The following is an 18,772-nucleotide window of genomic DNA, read 5'->3' on the forward strand; positions in this document are numbered from 1 at the left end:
ATGAAAAGAAAGTTGTTTTGTTTGTTAGAAGATGAAAAATGATTCGTTTTCACAGTTCAGAGATCAACGATTTCTTCCTCTTCTGAAAAACGCAATGATGGTTTTTTGCTAATTTGAATAATTACCAGGTGTCGAGGAAAGACTGAGAGGAGTAAAGCATTCTTTTTCGTTTTACCGCAACCACACATGGCCCGTGTGAGAATCGTGGGGCCCCTTTCAACGGAGAAGAGCGACGGGAGAGGTGGGGCGGCTTCGGAGGAGTGTGAAACTCGTGGGTTTCGAGAGTACGAAGAAAAGAGAGTAGAGGCGAAGTCAGAAGTCGTCGTGTGCTCGAGTAGTGCGCAGGGAAAAGCAGGAGAGTCCGGCGATGAGTGAAACCGGCCGATAAACCGTGTGTCGATAGTTCGACAACCACGGGAACCGGAAGTGCACGATCAACGACAGCGAAGAGAGCACCGAGTGCGACAAAAATAGTGAAACGAGTGAGAATCCAAAAATCTTCGACGTGCTCCGACATTTTTTCTCGAAAAGTCAATAAAATCCATTTTTCCAATAAATAAACAGCATGCCGGCAGCCTCCTCGATTTATTGGGACTCGGTTGATTCCCAGAGATCTTCGGGCGGAAGTTCCGGCGACGGGAGCAGCCGTCACTACGTCGATCCTTGGGACTTGGAAAATTATGCTTACCTCCGACGTCACAGCATCGCGGCACCCCCTCAACACCCCAATCCGCCTCAACAACAAAGATCGCGTCCACAATACTCGCACCAACAAAAACAACAGTCTCGAGTGGCCCACAGACGAAGATCTCACGAGCAGAGACTCGAACCGGAAGTCGAGTACTGGTGAGTTTCTTAAAACAGTATTTCACACGCTAATTCTGTTTTTCACAGTTTCACCAATTCTTTCTTGTTCTTTTGCCACAAACATCACGTTTGCACACTTCTCTCACAATCCCTTTCAAATGCTCTCGGTTTTTTCGTGTCACGACGAATTATTTGCTTCAAGGTACGCCCCGAGGGAACCCGTGAGAGAGCCCGGATATCATGCTCCGGCTTCCGTCGAAGAATTATATTTTGGAGGCTCGAGACACCGGGACGTCAATCAATGCTCTTACTATCAGCCGATTTACGACGATCATTTACCCCACTACGCCCCACCGCTTCCGATTTATGCACCCCTTTCCGGTGAGTGCACAATTTTTCACTCATTCCATAGAAAATCAACCGAAATCCGATGAAGAGGCAAAACCTTCGAAAACGTGGACGAAAATGATAAAAATTTATTCTCAATTCGATCCCTCGGCGGTGGACAAGAACGAAGACCCACCATCATAAAAATTATAATAACGACGATGAAGAAAATTGAAATTTAGTCGGAGCTGCTCAATTGTCCAAAAAATTCACAAACGTCTTCGGGAGCCTCTACTTGGATTAGGTTTTTTCGCTTTATTGTTTTTCTTTTTTTCTTTTTTCTAGTTATAAACATGAGTTCGATTCGTGAAAATATAGGACACTCGATCCTTGACCGAAGCGCTCGAAACCCACACTCGTTTCCCATCTGTTATTGCGTTCGTATATAAAAATCCGTATTTTCATACGTCATCGTACGCCTTCGCGATGTTTCACGTCCGATAATCGTTTGGTAAGAAAGTAAGGAAGGTTTATCAGTTTTTTGAAACAGTACGGAGATGATGGGAAAATTTGAACGCGCGAAAAAAGCTTTTTTAATCGTAATTTAAATGTCTTCATTTACGTACGCGAATGACCCAGTTTTCAACAAGTTTGCACCCACATTTCGCGAGCGGTGATTCTCTACTGAATTTAGTGTCGAAAATGACAGGATTTGAGTTGCGCTCTTGACTGAGTGCAAAGTTAGTTCCGAGGATTTATTGCCCATAAAGCTAAAAGTGCAGAGAAAGTTGCGAATTTCGGTTGCATTACCATAAAGCAAGGGGTCGTTAAATTTCGACACAGTTGGCGCACCGGTTCCATGGATCGGCAGATAAAAAGTTGAAATTTCGAGTGAGCGAAGCGCCGCGTTCAATTCACCGACGAATCGTAATCGACCTCCGAAAACGTTGCTCGGCGAAAATCCTCGGCTTTGAAAAATTTTGTTGTCTCATCTTCGTCTCAACAAAATTGTTTTTCCTAGAAAATATAGTTTTACGATTGTTTTGAAAGTGGAATAAAATTCTCGACAGGAGAAGATCGATTCGGAAAAACAATGAAAATTTCAAGGAACGACGGAGACTGAATTTTTTCATGAATCCAGATCGCGAAGCCCGTTAGCGCGAACTTGCGCAATTTCGCATGTTCGCGGCAAAGAAATACAACGCGGGCATGCGCACGAAGGACGTTGCGTTGCGCGTTGGGAATATGTAAAATCATTTCGTGGGAAAAAAATGTTCATCTGACTTCGAGGGGGGAAAAACTGGATTGTCGGGCGTTCGGTGTGCGTACTTTGTTCTCGAAAGCATAAATCACAATGGCACACAGTTACAGTACTCGTCGCGTGTCGCGATTGTGCGAAAGGTCAAAAAAGCCAGCAGCAACGGTCCATCCGAGCTTATCTTCCTGTAGGCAATGCACCTGACACTCCGAGCTAGATCTTCAAGGTTTTAACTTCCACCAAACTTTCAAATCGTTTCAAACATTGAAATCGATCATTAAATAAAAACTGAAAATACTGAACTGGAAAATGAAACTTGCAATAATTCAGGAATAAAAAATCGAATGAACATTTTTATTAACATGGAAATGGGAATGGCTCGTGGCTGGAACGATTTTCATTCGAAAATGGCACCATAAATTCACGACAGTGCTACGCGATTATGGGCTTTTTAATAGTGGAAGCAATGAAATATACTCTCGCGACAGAAAAAAATCGTTTTTATTCGATCTGAATAAATAAAACGAAAAAACATTGAACATTATTTTCCTCGGTGATTAAAACTTGGTAAATATATGTTTGAGAAAGTAGCGAACGAATAAGTATCAAATTTTACGTACATTTGAAATGATAATACAATTTTCCGGAACGTTTCATAATAAAATACTTCGTCAAATGGATTGACGAAACTTCCGGTTTTAAAATCATCAGTCTCATGAAATATATCACGAAATAAACCGATGCTCGCAACCAATAATATTTTTTGGATTCGAATCTACTTCTGTAATGGCGTCGAAGTGTCAAAAAATAAGCGCTGTACTCGTTATGTCACGAAAGTCGTAAAAGTGTAAGTCGAACTGAAAGATACGGTTACGTAGTGCTAAATTTGAATTTTAAACCGTTATAAGAATTTTAAATGACTTTCGTATACACGTAAACATCGCAAATAAACCGTAAATAATCCCACGTTAAATTAACTGTGATAACGGAACGCGCGAACAACGAACGTATTCTCAATGAATTTCCTTCCTTATTTTTTACTGTAACTTTATTATTCGCAACAAATTTTAGATCGGTGAAAAAAATACGAAATAGAAAAACTATTATAAGAACGAGACATACTCGGACGGGAATGAAAATTCGACAAGGCCAGTCAACACGAATCCTAACCTAAATATTCACTTTCCTCTCAATTTGTGTTTATTTTTCTCCGAGTTTCAGTTTCGAGCGCATTCGTAGGCGTTGATTTCTTCCGCGAATAATAAAAAATCGAATATTTCAACTTATTCTCTTAAATTGTCTCGTTCTGTATTTTTCTTTTTTTTTTTGCATGCTTAATGGAAGGAGCTATCAGAGTATGTTATTGAGTTATAGATCGCAAAGTGATTTCCGCAGACTCGAGACTGTAACGCACGCAGGCGGAAAGTAGAGAAAGAGAGAAGCGAGGCCGGGCATGAAATTTTGCAGTGAAATTTATAGTTCACGGTAGAGAAGATCGCGGCACGCGGGCTCTCGCTCGACCACAGTCACGCGTGTAAAACTTTACATGTGCATAAAACGATGCGGCCACGAGTTGATGCAACTTTATTCCAATTTGTATCGTTAAACAATTTTCGTGAAACTGCGATTCGAACTTTTGTAAAAATTTTATAGTTTCCAAGCTCGTGATCATTATTCTCTTCTTTAGTGCTAAGGCCATCTCTAGAAAAATCCAAAAAACAATCTCCACCTCGAATTCGAAGACTCGTAAATAAGGCCGTGACAGGAACGTAAACCAAGTTCTCACGACGGGCCGAACAACAATCTCTGTTGTCTTTTATTCCTTCCAATCTTTTTCCTATTTCTATATAAATTTTACAATACGAGAAATTTCCTAACAAGCTCCAGGAGAAATAGAACTCTTTAATGCGTATATCTGATACACTCGTATCTTAAAACGCGTGGGAAAATCAACGCTTTTGATGGAATACGTGTTAAAGCGTACATAACCTCAAACACGAGTTCGTTCCTTGGAATTCTAATTAGACTAATTGATACACACATTTTCTCGAGCACTCGTGAGCCCAGATTCAAAACTGACAAACCTTGGGCTCGCACTTGTCAAGGATGGAAATTATTTTCAACTTTTGCCGCAAAGTTATTTCACTCGACTCATACGCACCCGACGAAAATCGGCAGAGGAGCCGTGCGGGGGGGGGGGGGGGGACGTTATCTCAGCCATTAAGGTTGATGGGTGACGGCTACGTGATTTTTGCAGCAACCATATTTTTCGAAAATTTCATAAGACGAAACTTACTTGAAAACAATAATTTTATTATTTTAGAAATATAATTGATAAAGAACCAACATTTTTATACAATTTTATTATTAAATAAACGTTTGAAGAGTTCATTTTGACTAACGTGGTGCAGCAGCTGCCGCTGCTGTTGATGTCACGCTGTCACTTTTGTTTACAAATTTTATAGGTTAATTATGAAGTGAGTTTACTGTCCAAAGTAGTATTGCCGTGGAGGAAAATGAAAAAATGAACGATCAAAAAGTTTATCAGGATAAAAATCGTCGTTTTGTAAAAATTTACAAAAAAACGTGGCGAAGCTAACGAATGACAAAATATGACCAGAAGGTCGAACTGACGTCACATGCGAACGTATATTGAATGCAGCGTTGTCAAACTTTACTGATCCATTTCTCGTGTAATCCGTATGATTTCTCATGAGATATTTTTTCATATTTCAGCCGATTTTCAATGGTAAGGTTTAAAAACTAAAATACTTATGTATTCTTGAATATCCACGAAATACAATGATCGATTTTTTTTTTGCGAAATCTTGGATATAAATAACGAAAAAATTCAATAACTTTTGATGTGTGTACGGCTTTCATATGCCGGAGTGATAAGTGTCAGAGGAAAGTCGATATTCAATAATTAATTTGGTGCTAAACTACACGGTAACCAGCGTCGAAATTTTGCAAATCTATCCAGTACGTGTTCATTTTTGCCCACCAAAAATATCATCGCGTAATCTTGGATAGCGAATATTCACCCATCTACCTTAACACATTAGTTTTTTTATTTTGTTTAGACTCTCGAACCGAAACGGTTTTTTTTTTTCAAGTTTTTTAATCATTGGGATTTCTATTATTTCGAGGTTTTTATACGAGTCAATAACTTTGGTCCGACACTAAAAAAGTTGTGCATCATTCACGATTCCTTATATTTCAGCACAGAGTTCAGTGGAACGTTCAAAAATTTGTCCAATTCTGCGTTTTGCATTGACCATTTGAAAGTTATTTTTTGTATATTTCGTGTCGAAACGTCAAATTTCTGAACAACGGAGAATTAAAAAAATTTATTAAAAAATCTTTATTGCCCGAAACACGAAAAATCATTAATAACCTCTTCAGTTTAATTTGACGATAGTGCAATAGGAAAATAACGATTTTTGAAAGTTTTCTGAAAATTTTTTAAGAAAAAGCGATCGTGTATTTGGAATGTTGTCATACTCAGTTCGCGTAACGTACGGAGATTCGATAATCTGTCGCAGAATTTTCTGTTCGAACGACGCGTGGATCGTGTTTCAGGATTGTTATTGTCGGAAAAAATGTGTCTGTAGTACAGAAAATTTTCTGATGAACTAAAATTCGGTAAAAAACGTTACAAAAGTGAAAATTACGAGTCGACATGAACGATTATAAACAAAATGAAGCATCCAGGAAAGAATGCCTTATTTAGCCTTGTATGGTTCCAATGACCTTAAAGGAGAAGAGACAAAAGAGGAAGTTGTGACTTCCGGTGCTTCCTGCTTTCAATGGCGATTCGCCAACTCCGGAGTCTCGAGCTCCTTAGGTGCCTGCATGTATGGCAGATTTACGATCTCTCGTAGAAAATAGTTTCTCCTCTGATTCTTCCATTTCTTGGCATAACGAGAGTATTTTTGTCATTTTTGACTACTTTATAGTCGTAGCTACAAAAGGTATTGCATTGAATTAGTGCCTTGAATCAAATGCATTAAACGATTCAGGGAAGTCTTGAGTAGTTCCCACTGCTCGTTGCATCCGGAATTCCAAGAGTCTTCATCATTATACACTAAAATATTTGCACCGCGATACGATACGTGGATTTGCAAAAATGCACTGTCATTTAGGAAAAACTTCCACGAACGTTCCGTTCCACATCGAGAAATATAATCCAGAGCTTTTTTTTAATGAGTTCTTTGTGATGCGAAATTATATGCAATTTGGTTACAAATATTTCAAACCTCTTTCCGAAGTGATTTTTGAACGTCGAATTTTGTATTTTTCACATTTTTTTTAGAAACATCGAAACATTGTTTACACGCTTCGAAAAGTACTCGCTTTTCTACTCTAATGTCAACGGAGTCGTTTAGAGTTTTTTTTCTCGGAGTGAGGAAATTATTTTATAATTCGTCTCAAATGTCACGCTCGTGACATAAACACTCATTAGGTCGTGGGCTTCCGAAGAGAAAAGTCCTCCATCGTTTTTCCCTCTGATGTACCGTTTGCGAATTATTTAACGATTAAGGTCGACCAATTCGGTACGATTTTAAAAAAATTAGCCCGTGGTTCGAGCAGCGATTGGCTGTCACTAATTAATTAATATCTTCCAAATGGTGCATGAGAGAGAAAAATAGTAAAGAACTTTTATCCTTGAAATCACATGGCTTATCTACGCTCTAAATATTGAAGATGACTTTCCGGACACCCTATAAAAGACTATCTTCAATCAATCAATATCTCGCGAACTATGCGTCGGAGCGAAAAATTGCCGAGGACTTTTCTCTTCGAATTGCCTCGCTGAATCCACCCTTCGAATATGGAAGATGACTTTTAGGACACCCTGTAGAAGCTCATCACTACCCAATCATTATCTCTCGAATTATGCGCCGGAGCGGAAAATGGCTTAGGACTTTTCTCTTTGAATTTCTCCGCTGGATTCGCCCTCCAAATATGAGAGGTGACTTTCCGGACACCCTATAAAAGACTCTCTTTAATCAATCAATATCTCGCGAACTATGCGTCGGAGCGAAAAATTTCCAAGGACTTTTCCCTTTGAATTTCCTCGCTGAATTCACCCTTCGAATATGGAAGATGACTTTTAGGACACCCTGTAGAAGCTCATCACTACCCAATCATTATCTCTCGAACCATGCGCCGGAGCGGAAAATGGCTTAGGACTTTTCTCTTTGAATTTCTCCGCTGGATTCGCCCTCCAAATATGAGAGGTGACTTTCCGGACACCCTATAAAAGACTCTCTTTAATCAATCAATATCTCGCGAACTATGCGTCAGAGCGAAAAATTTCCAAGGACTTTTCCCTTTGAATTTCCTCGCTGAATTCACCCTTCGAATATGGAAGATGACTTTTAGGACACCCTGTAGAAGCTCATCACTACCCAATCATTATCTCTCGAACCATGCGCCGGAGCGGAAAATGGCTTAGGACTTTTCTCTTTGAATTTCTCCGCTGGATTCGCCCTCCAAATATGAGAGGTGACTTTCCGGACACCCTATAAAAGACTCTCTTTAATCAATCAATATCTCGCGAACTATGCGTCGGAGCGAAAAATTTCCAAGGACTTTTCCATTTGAATTTCCTCGCTGAATTCACCCTCCAAATATGAACGGTGACTTTCCGGACACCCTGTATAAAATCCGCTGTCACTAATCAATTGATATCTCATTATCGACGAACCGAAGAAAAAAATGGCCAGAAACTTTTCTCTTTGAAATTTCGTGATCGATCAGCCCTGTTAATTTTCTTTTTTCCTTTTCATACACCGTAACGTAACAAGGGGCGTAACTCGAACGAATGAGAGTGCCGGAAAATGAGAAAAATATGGGCAGCGCGAGCTGAGAACCAACAATAATAACACGTTGCCATAAGTGTTAACGTTTACGAGAAATCTAACAGGCTCGAAACATGCAAGCTTTCGCGATATCGTGTTAAATAGAAATGAAGAGTGTAAATTAATGAAGAACCAGTGAATCGGAAATGCATGGAGAGTTGTTCTCTAATGTCCCCATTTCCGGTCTGTCTCGTCGAATCTCTAGGCTGCCCGTGGTCGAGTAGAAATTAACGAACCAGAAAGGCAAATAGAAAGCATCGAAAATTCCGATATTTCGGTTGCGACTAAAAGGCTATTTGTCTCATCGTTCTCCATGCTGTTTATTTTCGAATATCAGTGCTTCAATCGCTCGAAAACTTGCGCACGAACGAGCGAGAACAAAAATGGAAAAAAGCTATTCATCGACGTCGAAAAGCCCGATGAAACAAATGGAAAATCTTTCTTTCAACGGCATCGATTAAATGTTGAATAACCCAGTTGGAGCGATGCACTTGAGCAATAACCAGTCGCCATCTCACAGTGAATTGCACCTGTTAAAATGAGGTTGGAAAAGAAAGAAGCAAACTTTTACTAGTCGGAGGTGCGTCGTATCGGAAAGTTTATCGAGCATTCAACAGTTCGGGCGTCGGTACCTTCGACAAGGTCAAGAACTTGGAGATAGAGGCGGACTTATTTTCACCGTTAACGAGTTTGTTGACGTCGCTGCGGCGAATGGGCGATAGAAATTTGCGTGATCGTGCTTCGTGTCGTCACTGAGCTAATGTTGCGAGTCGCACGTACATTTTATGTACAGGGTGTCCTTGGAGTCTCCTTCAAGCTTGAGAGAGTAGAAAAGTCTTCGAAGTAGAAAGGCTCGCAGTCACTCCATTCACTTTTCAATAAACGAAAAAAAAAACAGCAAATTTCGTCCCGTCGCTCAAGAGCTAAATGGAAGTCGCGATCTTGGAAGCTCAGCGGACATAAAAACTGGCATCGAGTTTGTTTACATTCGCAATATCGCTTGAGCCCGCGCTGGGGAATCTCGAGCTGGTTGTTTCGCGCGATCCGAGAACCGAGGATTTTATGTAAGAAACTTGAATTCACTGCTAACGTCGGGCGAACTTAAGGAAACGACATCATACGAAAAATACATTAGATTTTATTATTCCAAAATAATGAATTGAAAATTTACGTGAATCTTCTTGAATAGCGCTTAATTATGTGTGAAAAATTTGAAGAGGTTTCACCGCCTAGTAATCGAAATATTCATTGTCGAAAATGACAAGGTTAAACATGGGCTCTTGTGGAAGCTTTCAAAAAATTGCAAACTTCAACAATAAATATCTCAATTTCACGACGGTGAACCATCGGCATATCACGCCAGAAGTTTAATACTGTTTTAAGCTTTCTGTTTAAAAAATTTTAATGTGCAAAGTTGGAAAATAGTTTTAACATAAGATACGCTTCAACCTCCTTAATTGTTGCGACAATGTCGTTTTACGGTTACGTGAAAAACACGAGATTCACACGAATTACTCTGCCCTGAAGTCGAGCCACTTTTCCGAGGGTTTTCCGGGCTCCGGCTCGCACAAATCTCCTCCTTAAAGCGCGATAAAATCGATTTAAAGAACCTCGAAGCGCCCGCATGAAGGACCCCAAGCACGAATCCAATTCCTTCGAGAGGTCGGAGCCAGCGTTGCCAACTTTTCGATCTCGCTAAAGCTCCGATACGCGAACGACGATTATCGATGTAAACGCGCAATAAAATGTTGCCCAGATCGACGTCTAAGATCTGTCACAATTTTTCCGTAGCCGCGGAGCGCAGATTCCATTCCCCGTGTCGACGATTCATGATATTTGTACCGATCGAATGCCCGAGTTGATGAATATTGTGGCGGAGAGCGAGTTCGATCTCCTGGGAAAAATGGTGCCCCGAGTGCGGACTCGGGAATAGGAATTTAAGGGAAAAAAGATGCCCGAAGGGGATGTAAATTCGACAGGAATAAAAAACAGCATGAAAATTTCGCAACGAGAGCGTTGCGTTCGTCTTTTTTCTTCTGCACCTGTCCGCAATGCACATTTTTACCATTGCCTTACTTGGATTATGGAAGGCGACCGGAGCTCCGGAGAAAAAAGGCGCGGCCCGTTTTCACGAGTGGTTCCCGCACCAAGAAAAATAGAGAGAGAGACGCTGAGAACGAAAATGAAGCACGAAAAAAACGATCACGAAAAATGTCGGGCCGACTTTCGTCTCGTCGTTTGCCTCGTTAACGAACGACCAAATCTCTCACTCGCTGCTGCTCCTGCCGCTAGCACTCGATGCTCCGCAAGCAGAGACGATATCGAAAGTTGTTTTCGCCGCCGGCTCAAGAGAGAAACCGCAGAGTTTCGATGGGAGATGAACGCGGCCACAATGCAGCTCGCACAGCGAATTATACACGTTTTTCTCAATAATACACTCTCCCAATTACCATTAATGTCCGTCCTTCCCGCCAATTCACAAACATACTTTAATTATGATCATTTTAATGAAATTTATTTATCCTCGGAAACCCTCCCCTCGGTTGTGAGATTGAAGTATTATTTCGTGCACATTCCTGTATTTATTGCCAGCACGATCGCTTTTCCATCATTTATCAAATCGTTCGTTTCCGCTCAATGGCCTGGACAATTATTTCAAGAGTCCTTTACTCGCGTTAAAAAAAAAAACTTTGGACACACGAACATACGAGAAAAAATATCATATTTCGCTTCGAGATATAATTCATTGCACACGCAACATTCTGAAGTTAAGAAAAAGTTAAAAAGTTCTTATTAACATTCGTTTTGAATATAATCAACTGTACACACATTTATTCGACTATTATTACAAATAAAACAACAATTTGAGCAGAAATTGTAAACAACAGCCGCGATCGGTCTGGCCAGCCGATCCGAAGCCTGACACTTGATAAAAGCGACTTCACAGGAGTCGAGAATCTCCTCATCAAAACCACTAAGGAGTCGATACTAATTTCCTGCTAATCGACGTCGAATATCTCACAAATTATCGCTCGCACCTGTAATTTTCAATTAGTTTATTTCTCGTTGCATTTAAACTGGTTTAAACAAGTGAAAAAAATTCAAGGCTTTTTCCCGAAACCTTGTTTTTATAATTTCATTTAATTTGACTTACAAAAACTAACTTTACGAATCAAACATTAACCGGAGAGAAAATTCATTCGTGCAAATGCTAATGAGAACGCTCGGAGACAAAAGAACGAGCGCGAACGACAATGTGAACGAATAAAATATTTGAGGGGCGAAAAAAGCTGCTCGTATGAATATACAATTTTTTTTCAAGCAAAATCTGCTTCCACAAAGAATTCATGCGGTCGAGCGATGCTTCGATACATTAATGTGTTATCATAATTATTGAAATACTTAATTTATGCAAATTATGGCGTTGTGCTATGAATCCGAGATGGAAAAATGATTTTCTCGCACATTCGTATGAATCGCAAGTCGATGAATTATTCATCGGGCAAATCATTCCGGTCAACGACTCGATCAATTATTATTTGAAGAAATGACGCTGAAATTTGCAACGTCAGAGCCCAACGAAATGATTTTAAAAAGCGTTAGAATTATTCCAGCAAATCTCCAGTTTTGTTCCCTCCTAAATTTGCAATTCGTAATTTTTCAACCCACATCAGTGATTCTTGAAATAAAAAAACGACGAATTACAAATTTTTTTTTCGTTCATTCCATTTCAAACTTCAGTGTCGTTTGAAGAAAAGCGTGAGAAAGTTTGAAAAAATATTTCTTGAAACTTTTTGAGGACGCGACAAAAACCTGACAAAACGAATCCAAGGATTGAACAATTATTAACTCATCGCCGGATGTTCCTCAGCGAATTATCTCCTTGAACTGTCACATAACCAACGAAGAGTTTTACGAACGAATAAATAACGGTAGAGTGAAAATTTATCAACAACATTCTGATTGACTTGCTCTGAATCGTGTCGAGACTGCACTCATGCGAATTACTCTAGTTCGGTATTTCGATCGCTCCGTGTGCAGAGAAAATGTGTATATACAGATCCCCTCACTTTCCTGGGAATCGAATTAAACTGAGAACACTGATTGCACGTATGCATAGGCGCACGGTATGCCCCGAACCCGAATCTCGTTAAAATAGCGAAGCACTCTGCATCAATCAGCGATCGCGCGCGCGACCTAAGAAATAATTCAATTTCCGGTAACGGCACGACCCCACATTTCCCATCGCAATTACGCCTATAAGGCTTATTAAATTATTAAATATAAAACGAAGGGAAAAGCGATGAAGATTCGCCACGGAGATAGCAACGTCATTAACGAACCCGTAACTGTACTGTTAATTGAGAGACGGCGATGAAAATGTTTCATAACGACGATTTCGAGTTTGTTATTTTGTACAAAATGCCCGTACGGAGACCGTTCGATCAATTGTTCAGTTTCCCGAAACTTCTGATTTTCCAAACGGCCCCGAAAAAAGGGGAGATTCCATTTGATTTTTCTCCGCAAATACACAAACGTGTGTGCATGTCGCAAAATTTTTCGAGCTCATAGGGACCGTGCGTGAACTATAGAGAGCAGCACTACAGTCGATGAGCGCGCTCTCTCGTGTCTGAATATGCAATTTTTCTGATGATATTTTGACTGTATATCATTGAAAATAATTAATTTTTCGGAAAAAAATAATGATTAAACTAATCAAATACGGTTTTTGTCCGATCAACAATGATCGCATTCAAAATCAAAATGACGTAAAAGGAAAAAAACTGTTTGAATCGAATGACGTTTTAAATGTCGTCGAAACAGAAAGTTTAGTGGATGAGTTGACAGTGTTTAACCTTTTGATCCACTTGGTTCGTTTCTCACTTTTCCATGGAGAATGGACTGTGCCCTCTGGGAAATAATAAAATTTTACTGATACTTCAACGTCTCGGCGTCGAAATTGTGCATTAGAGCACTCTCTCGAATGCAACAATATTTTCTCGATCGAGACGTGATAAAAAATAATAATTTTATTTTGTTAAATAATGCGAAAAGTAATAATTCCCATATGCGCCTGTTTCAAATTTCATCTAAAAAGTTATGAAATTGGCCGCATAGTGACACTGTAGACGCTGCGCACGGTCCCTATCCACTGGCTTCGCAGGCTTCATTTTTTAAATTTCAAAGTGACCGTTGCGCCCCGAGGGCGCCACGCACAAAGCAACCGAAAACACTCCACTGCGCAGTTGCCTCGATAAAGCTATACAATTGTCGATGGATTTTTCCACGATTTCACGATCTCATCGAGTGTTGATCGTATTTTTGTTTTTGTTTTTTTCCTTCGATCGAGAGTAGAAAGCATCGAGTTTATTACACATATCGGATTCTACTATGTCACACTTTTACTCTCGTGCGTTTCGACCGGTTTCGACTTTCAATTTCTCTGGTCATTTACGCAGCTCGGTAGCAGCCTCGGGTCAAATAACAAGTGTCTTTGTCGCGGTCCGTGTGCACTTTCTTCGTATAATTTATCGAATTTTCAATCGAACGATAAAAAGTCGTTCAGTGGGTCGAAAAAGTGTAGAATTAGGAGGAAAGAAAAATTTGCAAACGATGGGAAAACAATTTGTGGAGGTTATAAAATCGTCAGTTTACGCTCAAAAGCAATATGGCTAACCCCAATTACACCTGAGCACTTTGGCGATGGTGGGTTTGGCAGAGACGAGAAAATCTCATTAAGAGAGGCAACCGAGCTCAAAAAATCGTGGTGCTAGAATGACAGGATGGGTAGTCATCGTTGCAAGGTCTGATGTTTATCGTTCATCCACTATATATATTTATAATATCCTCGTAGCAGCGACAAAACTAAGATAAATTTGCCTTGTTCGTTTCGACCGAACCCAGCACTTCGTACCTTTAAAAAAGCGACAAAACAATCTTGAAAGGAAACAATTAAAACCGAGGGTCGTCGATCTTCCGAGAATTCCAACCTGTCACAGCTGTAATCTCGTAAAAAATCTGGGCAGTGAAGAATAGCACTGTGACATTCAGTTTTTACAAACAAAATATTTACACTAGAAAAAGAAACAGTTTTCCTTACATATTTAGTCGATAGAACAATGTATGATTGACCAATTGAAAGTTTCAAAATCCATTTTGTTCTGACAGATTTCATAACCTAAAAAGCTCGTGTTCTGCTCCGCTTGCACATTGTTTCTTTTACTCTTAGCCAAAAAATTTTCAGATCCGTGATCTACGTTCAGTTCTCTCCAACGAAGAAACAATTCAGAGCCATATCCATAAATCGCGAATTTTCTGATTTGCTTAATTCCTATTGATTCGGTAAAACATCAGCATTTCGCCCAGTCTTTCAAAACTGTGGCACATCGATTACAGTAGTAAGCTTCCACGCGTGTATGAAGATCTGTTAGGAGCGATATAACTGTGAACGATTGTGCAAGAGGAATTATTAATTAAAGTGCATATGCCAGAATATACGTGCATATGTGAATATACGTGACTTGACGTGAAGGCTACACTTCCGGCCGGTGCATCGTTTCATGATCACTTTTTACGGTTGCGGTCAACGGACAAGCCGTAAAGCCATTAAAAATCGCGACTCAAGAGAACGACCTTTTTTATTTCTGGCAAATTTATAACTACATAAGCAAACTATTTTTATTTTAATGTTATTTTTAGATTATACATTCAATGAAAAATGCTGAACAGTGTTATGGAATTTTAGTTTGTTTCTCGAACGTAACCTCAAAATGCGAGCTCGCTCACTTCGAAAATGGGATTCAGAATATTTTCGAAATAGAACGTTCGGTCTTTAGAAAACGTGAATAAGAGCAATTGTGGAGATAACCAGTCGAGCATTAACTGCATTGAAAAAAACAGCGAAAATTAAAAAAATTGAAATTATAAGTTTTCTACAGTTTTCTATAAAGACCGGTATTGTCGGAAGAAGAAAGTGCACGCGAATTCAAATGCGGAACACGTTTACAGACATTTGTCTACGTTCTGGACTTTGCATTAGATCGATAGTCGGAGTTTCTTGTGTAGATTCAAATCGTCGTGCAACGAAGGGGCTCGGACGTCTTTCGCATTCTAAAGTGCCTGTATATAAAGATATCGAGGAAAGATAGGAAAATAGATGCACCGGAAAAGAAGAGGTTATGGTGAATTAACGACGCCCGAACGAATATCGGCCTTTCTAGAGCGCGACTCTCGTTTCACCGGACAATTTCCTTTCCACACTACACTGTAATACACTAGTCAACGCCGTGACGAAGCTGGCAAAACTTAACACGAGACCCGTGTTTCACTTGAACGCTCCTTGTCAATAGCAGTAATTGTGAGACACAGGAAGTCTTCCTATGTGAGGCGAGCTTGGTTTTCTTTCTTCGGGTGTCCAAAACGGTTGTCACGCGCTCCAAAAAATTTGGTTAGAAAGTCTTAGAAGTGAAAAATGTCAAAAAAAAAACGTCCATTACACTTCCATGTAATATCACGAACGAATAATCAAATTCATTACGAATCACCATTTTTTTCCCGAAAATAGAAATAAAATATTTTTATTCTTCTACCAATACTGAAACCGGGTATAAATGTAGTATAAATAATGGAAACATGTGTCAAATTATTTTCTTACATGCTAAAAAAATAAAAAATTTCAATTCTGTCATTGAATCAAAAAATGAAATATATTGCAGCACTATGTAAAAAAGCTAATTAACCCTTAGTGTGCACACCTTCACAGCGAGACATTTCGTGCACATGAGGTCACTTTGACCCCAGGTTATTATTTTTGACACCGAATATCTCGGTAACTATGCGCTTTTCGGAATAAAAGGTTTAGTCACTTTTTGCAGTGAATTGATCCAACTTTAAGGCTGCAAAGTCGGATTTCCAAAAAAATCTTTTTTCATTGTTCAAAAACGTGCTCAAAGTTGATAGTGCGCGTAAAAAGCACTTTTTCGGTTAAATCTCTCATAAAAAATTAAATTTTGAGTTTTGAAAAAAATCCTTATAGAGTTTTACAGGCAAGAGTCCGTGCTTTAAGGTATTACGGGATGGATAGCCCAGCCGATAAATTGTACCTGATCGGAATTTCCGTACTTCGTGATGCAATAAAAATCTGAAAAAATTCAGTAACATTTGGAAAGTTATGAACTACAATTATCAACAATAATACTGCCAAAAAGTTATTAATAAATTGTTTGAATAAATAATTTTTAAAAAATTTTACAGTAAACTCTTGTTTTTTTTTTTACGGATCGAATGTGCGCATTTTTCTGAATGCTCATGATTTTTTTCAGAATTTTCGTCGATTTTTGAAATTCCCTTTGTTAAATTTTTTAAGTGGCTCTATTTGTAAATTTTTGATCCAGTAACCTTGAGACTTTTTAAAACTGATGGTAAATATGTCTTCTAAAACATATCCAAAATTCAAATTTTTAAAAATTTTTTTCAAAATTTTTTCAAGAAATTTCAAAAATCCACGAAAATTCTGAAAAAAATCATGAGCATTCGGAAAAATACACACATTTAATTCATAAAAAAAAAACAATAGGTCACCGCAAAATTATTGAATAATTAATTGTTTAAACAATTTGTTATTAACTTTTGGGCAATATTATTATTGATAATTTTTGTTCATAGCTTTCCAAATGTTGATGAATTTTTTCAGATTTTTATTGCATCACGCAGTACGGAAATTCCAATCAGATATAATTTTTGGTCGAGCTATCCATCCAGTTATGCCTTAAGGAAAAATAGTCCACTTTGCAATCGTTCCAAAAAGTGTATTTATTTTGGAGTATGAAGTGGCTATGCTCCCTACTTTTACAGAGGGGATAACGATTTCTTAATATTGGGGGGTTTTACTTATGATATGTTCATCTGTAAATGCTATTCATGTGAGAAAAAAATGTTGGGGTCAACCTGACCCCAGATGCACACTAAGGGTCAATAATCCATAACTCGCGAGGCCATTTATACGAATAGTATTCGTACATTTCGCAAAAATCTTTCTCAACTCGCTGTGTACGAAATCTTTCTACGAGAGACGTCGTCATGAATATCGAACAACTTTCTAACCTTATTGCATGTACAGACGCATTCTGTTCACGTTTTCCTATTTCGTTTTGACGATGAGACTCAAAATCGCGCCTTCGTCAATACGATAAAGCTGCCTTTGTGTTTCTTTATGAAAAAATTCGACAGCAAAAAACAGTCAAAGCTTCTTGAAGGTTTTTTCCAAAGAAATAAATTTTTTCTCAAGTTAAGTTGCAAAAGTATTTTATACTATTTGTTTAAATGACGGAGGCTTTTTTATTGGTTGTAGAACTCGAGCACGGACGAATGGTCGAGGATCAACGGTTGCAAGGGATGCTCAAACGTAGAAACAAACTGGGACGAGCCAAAGGTCACGAAAGGTGAGTTTGAAATTTCGCTGTCCATTAAATACCCTGAAAATTTCAATTACACGTTTCAAGGCGTTCTCTACTTACAACTTTTGTTTATTTATTATTTATTATTTTTTATGAAATAATAAGTTCAAGAAATTTTTCAGGAATAAAGTAGAGTGTTTTTATCATGGTTCGTCGACTAACAGTCGACGTGATTCCATCGATGAAACGGTGCAACCCCGATCGACAAAAGGACCAGAAGACGCGTGTTACATGGAAGTAATACCACCGTCGAATTTGGGACTCAACACTTACGGTCATCTAAAAATCGACTACACAGACAGCTGGAATTCCCTTCACCGAAAGATCGCCAAGTGAAAAGCATCCTTCGCTCCATTTTTTCGCATTCTATCTTCTCTTTTCTCTAATATTTCTTAAGCTCTATATCTTTTAAGGTGTTATCAGAAAAGTCTGCAATTCATTAGATCTGACACTTCCGTTTAAAATTCGTCGATTTTTTTCTTTTCTCACTTTTTCGTTCCAACTCAACTTGGTCAACTTTTTCATCAAGATCGAAAACGAACGGATTTATAAAAATATGCAAACTCTTCGGCATTGATTGACACACGGTAGCAATAATTATTAATCATTTTATTCATTCGAGTATCGAGTTTCACACGATTTTTCTTGTACATATACTTAAATATTGACTGAAATGAAAAAATACATTTTTTGTTCAACCAATAGCATAATTTTTATGTTCAAATTGTAATTTCATAAGAAAACACGAAAACCTGCGATTTCATTTTCGTTTGAAAATGCAAAAAATAAACAAAACTACGTGAGTAGAAAATAACATAAATACACTTTTTCCAATGATTCTCATGTTCTTCGAACTGGAAAGAAAAATGGAAGGTAAAGCGTCCTTTTGCTACGATTATTTACGTAGAAAAAAAAAATTAACTGTTTTTTTTTCACGGTTTTCACATTTTCATGATCTTGGGATGTTATCCGAACAACAATTTTCCGCGTTTCTATGTCGTGAGTAAAAATTGAAATTTTTTGAATTCACGTTGTGAAAGTCTCGTTTGTTACAAAAC

At 38.6% G+C, this 18,772-nt stretch overlaps 1 protein-coding gene across 1 annotated transcript; it reads left to right on the forward strand.

The window, feature by feature from the left end:
- The first annotated feature begins 33 nt into the window (after positions 1 to 33).
- Positions 34 to 18,416, forward strand: LOC122407464 (uncharacterized). Its single transcript, XM_043413694.1, has 5 exons — positions 34 to 482; positions 565 to 846; positions 1,010 to 1,188; positions 17,609 to 17,699; positions 17,837 to 18,416. The coding sequence occupies exons 2-5, from the start codon at positions 566 to 568 to the stop codon at positions 18,048 to 18,050; spliced, it is 765 nt and encodes a 254-aa protein (XP_043269629.1). The 5' UTR covers positions 34 to 482; position 565; the 3' UTR covers positions 18,051 to 18,416.
- Positions 18,417 to 18,772: the final 356 nt, after the last annotated feature.

Source organism: Venturia canescens, chromosome 3 (genome assembly GCF_019457755.1).
Source record: "Venturia canescens isolate UGA chromosome 3, ASM1945775v1, whole genome shotgun sequence".
NCBI lineage: Eukaryota > Metazoa > Arthropoda > Insecta > Hymenoptera > Ichneumonidae > Venturia > Venturia canescens.

Bases quoted from the DNA above. Each gene is read 5' to 3' on its own strand.
- LOC122407464 (XM_043413694.1), top strand. From the start codon at position 566: ATGCCGGCAGCCTCCTCGATTTATTGGGACTCGGTTGATTCCCAGAGA. The intron at 847-1,009 runs GTGAGTTTCTTA...ATTTGCTTCAAG, and splicing joins GAACCGGAAGTCGAGTACTG to GTACGCCCCGAGGGAACCCG. The intron at 1,189-17,608 runs GTGAGTGCACAA...TATTGGTTGTAG, and splicing joins GATTTATGCACCCCTTTCCG to AACTCGAGCACGGACGAATG.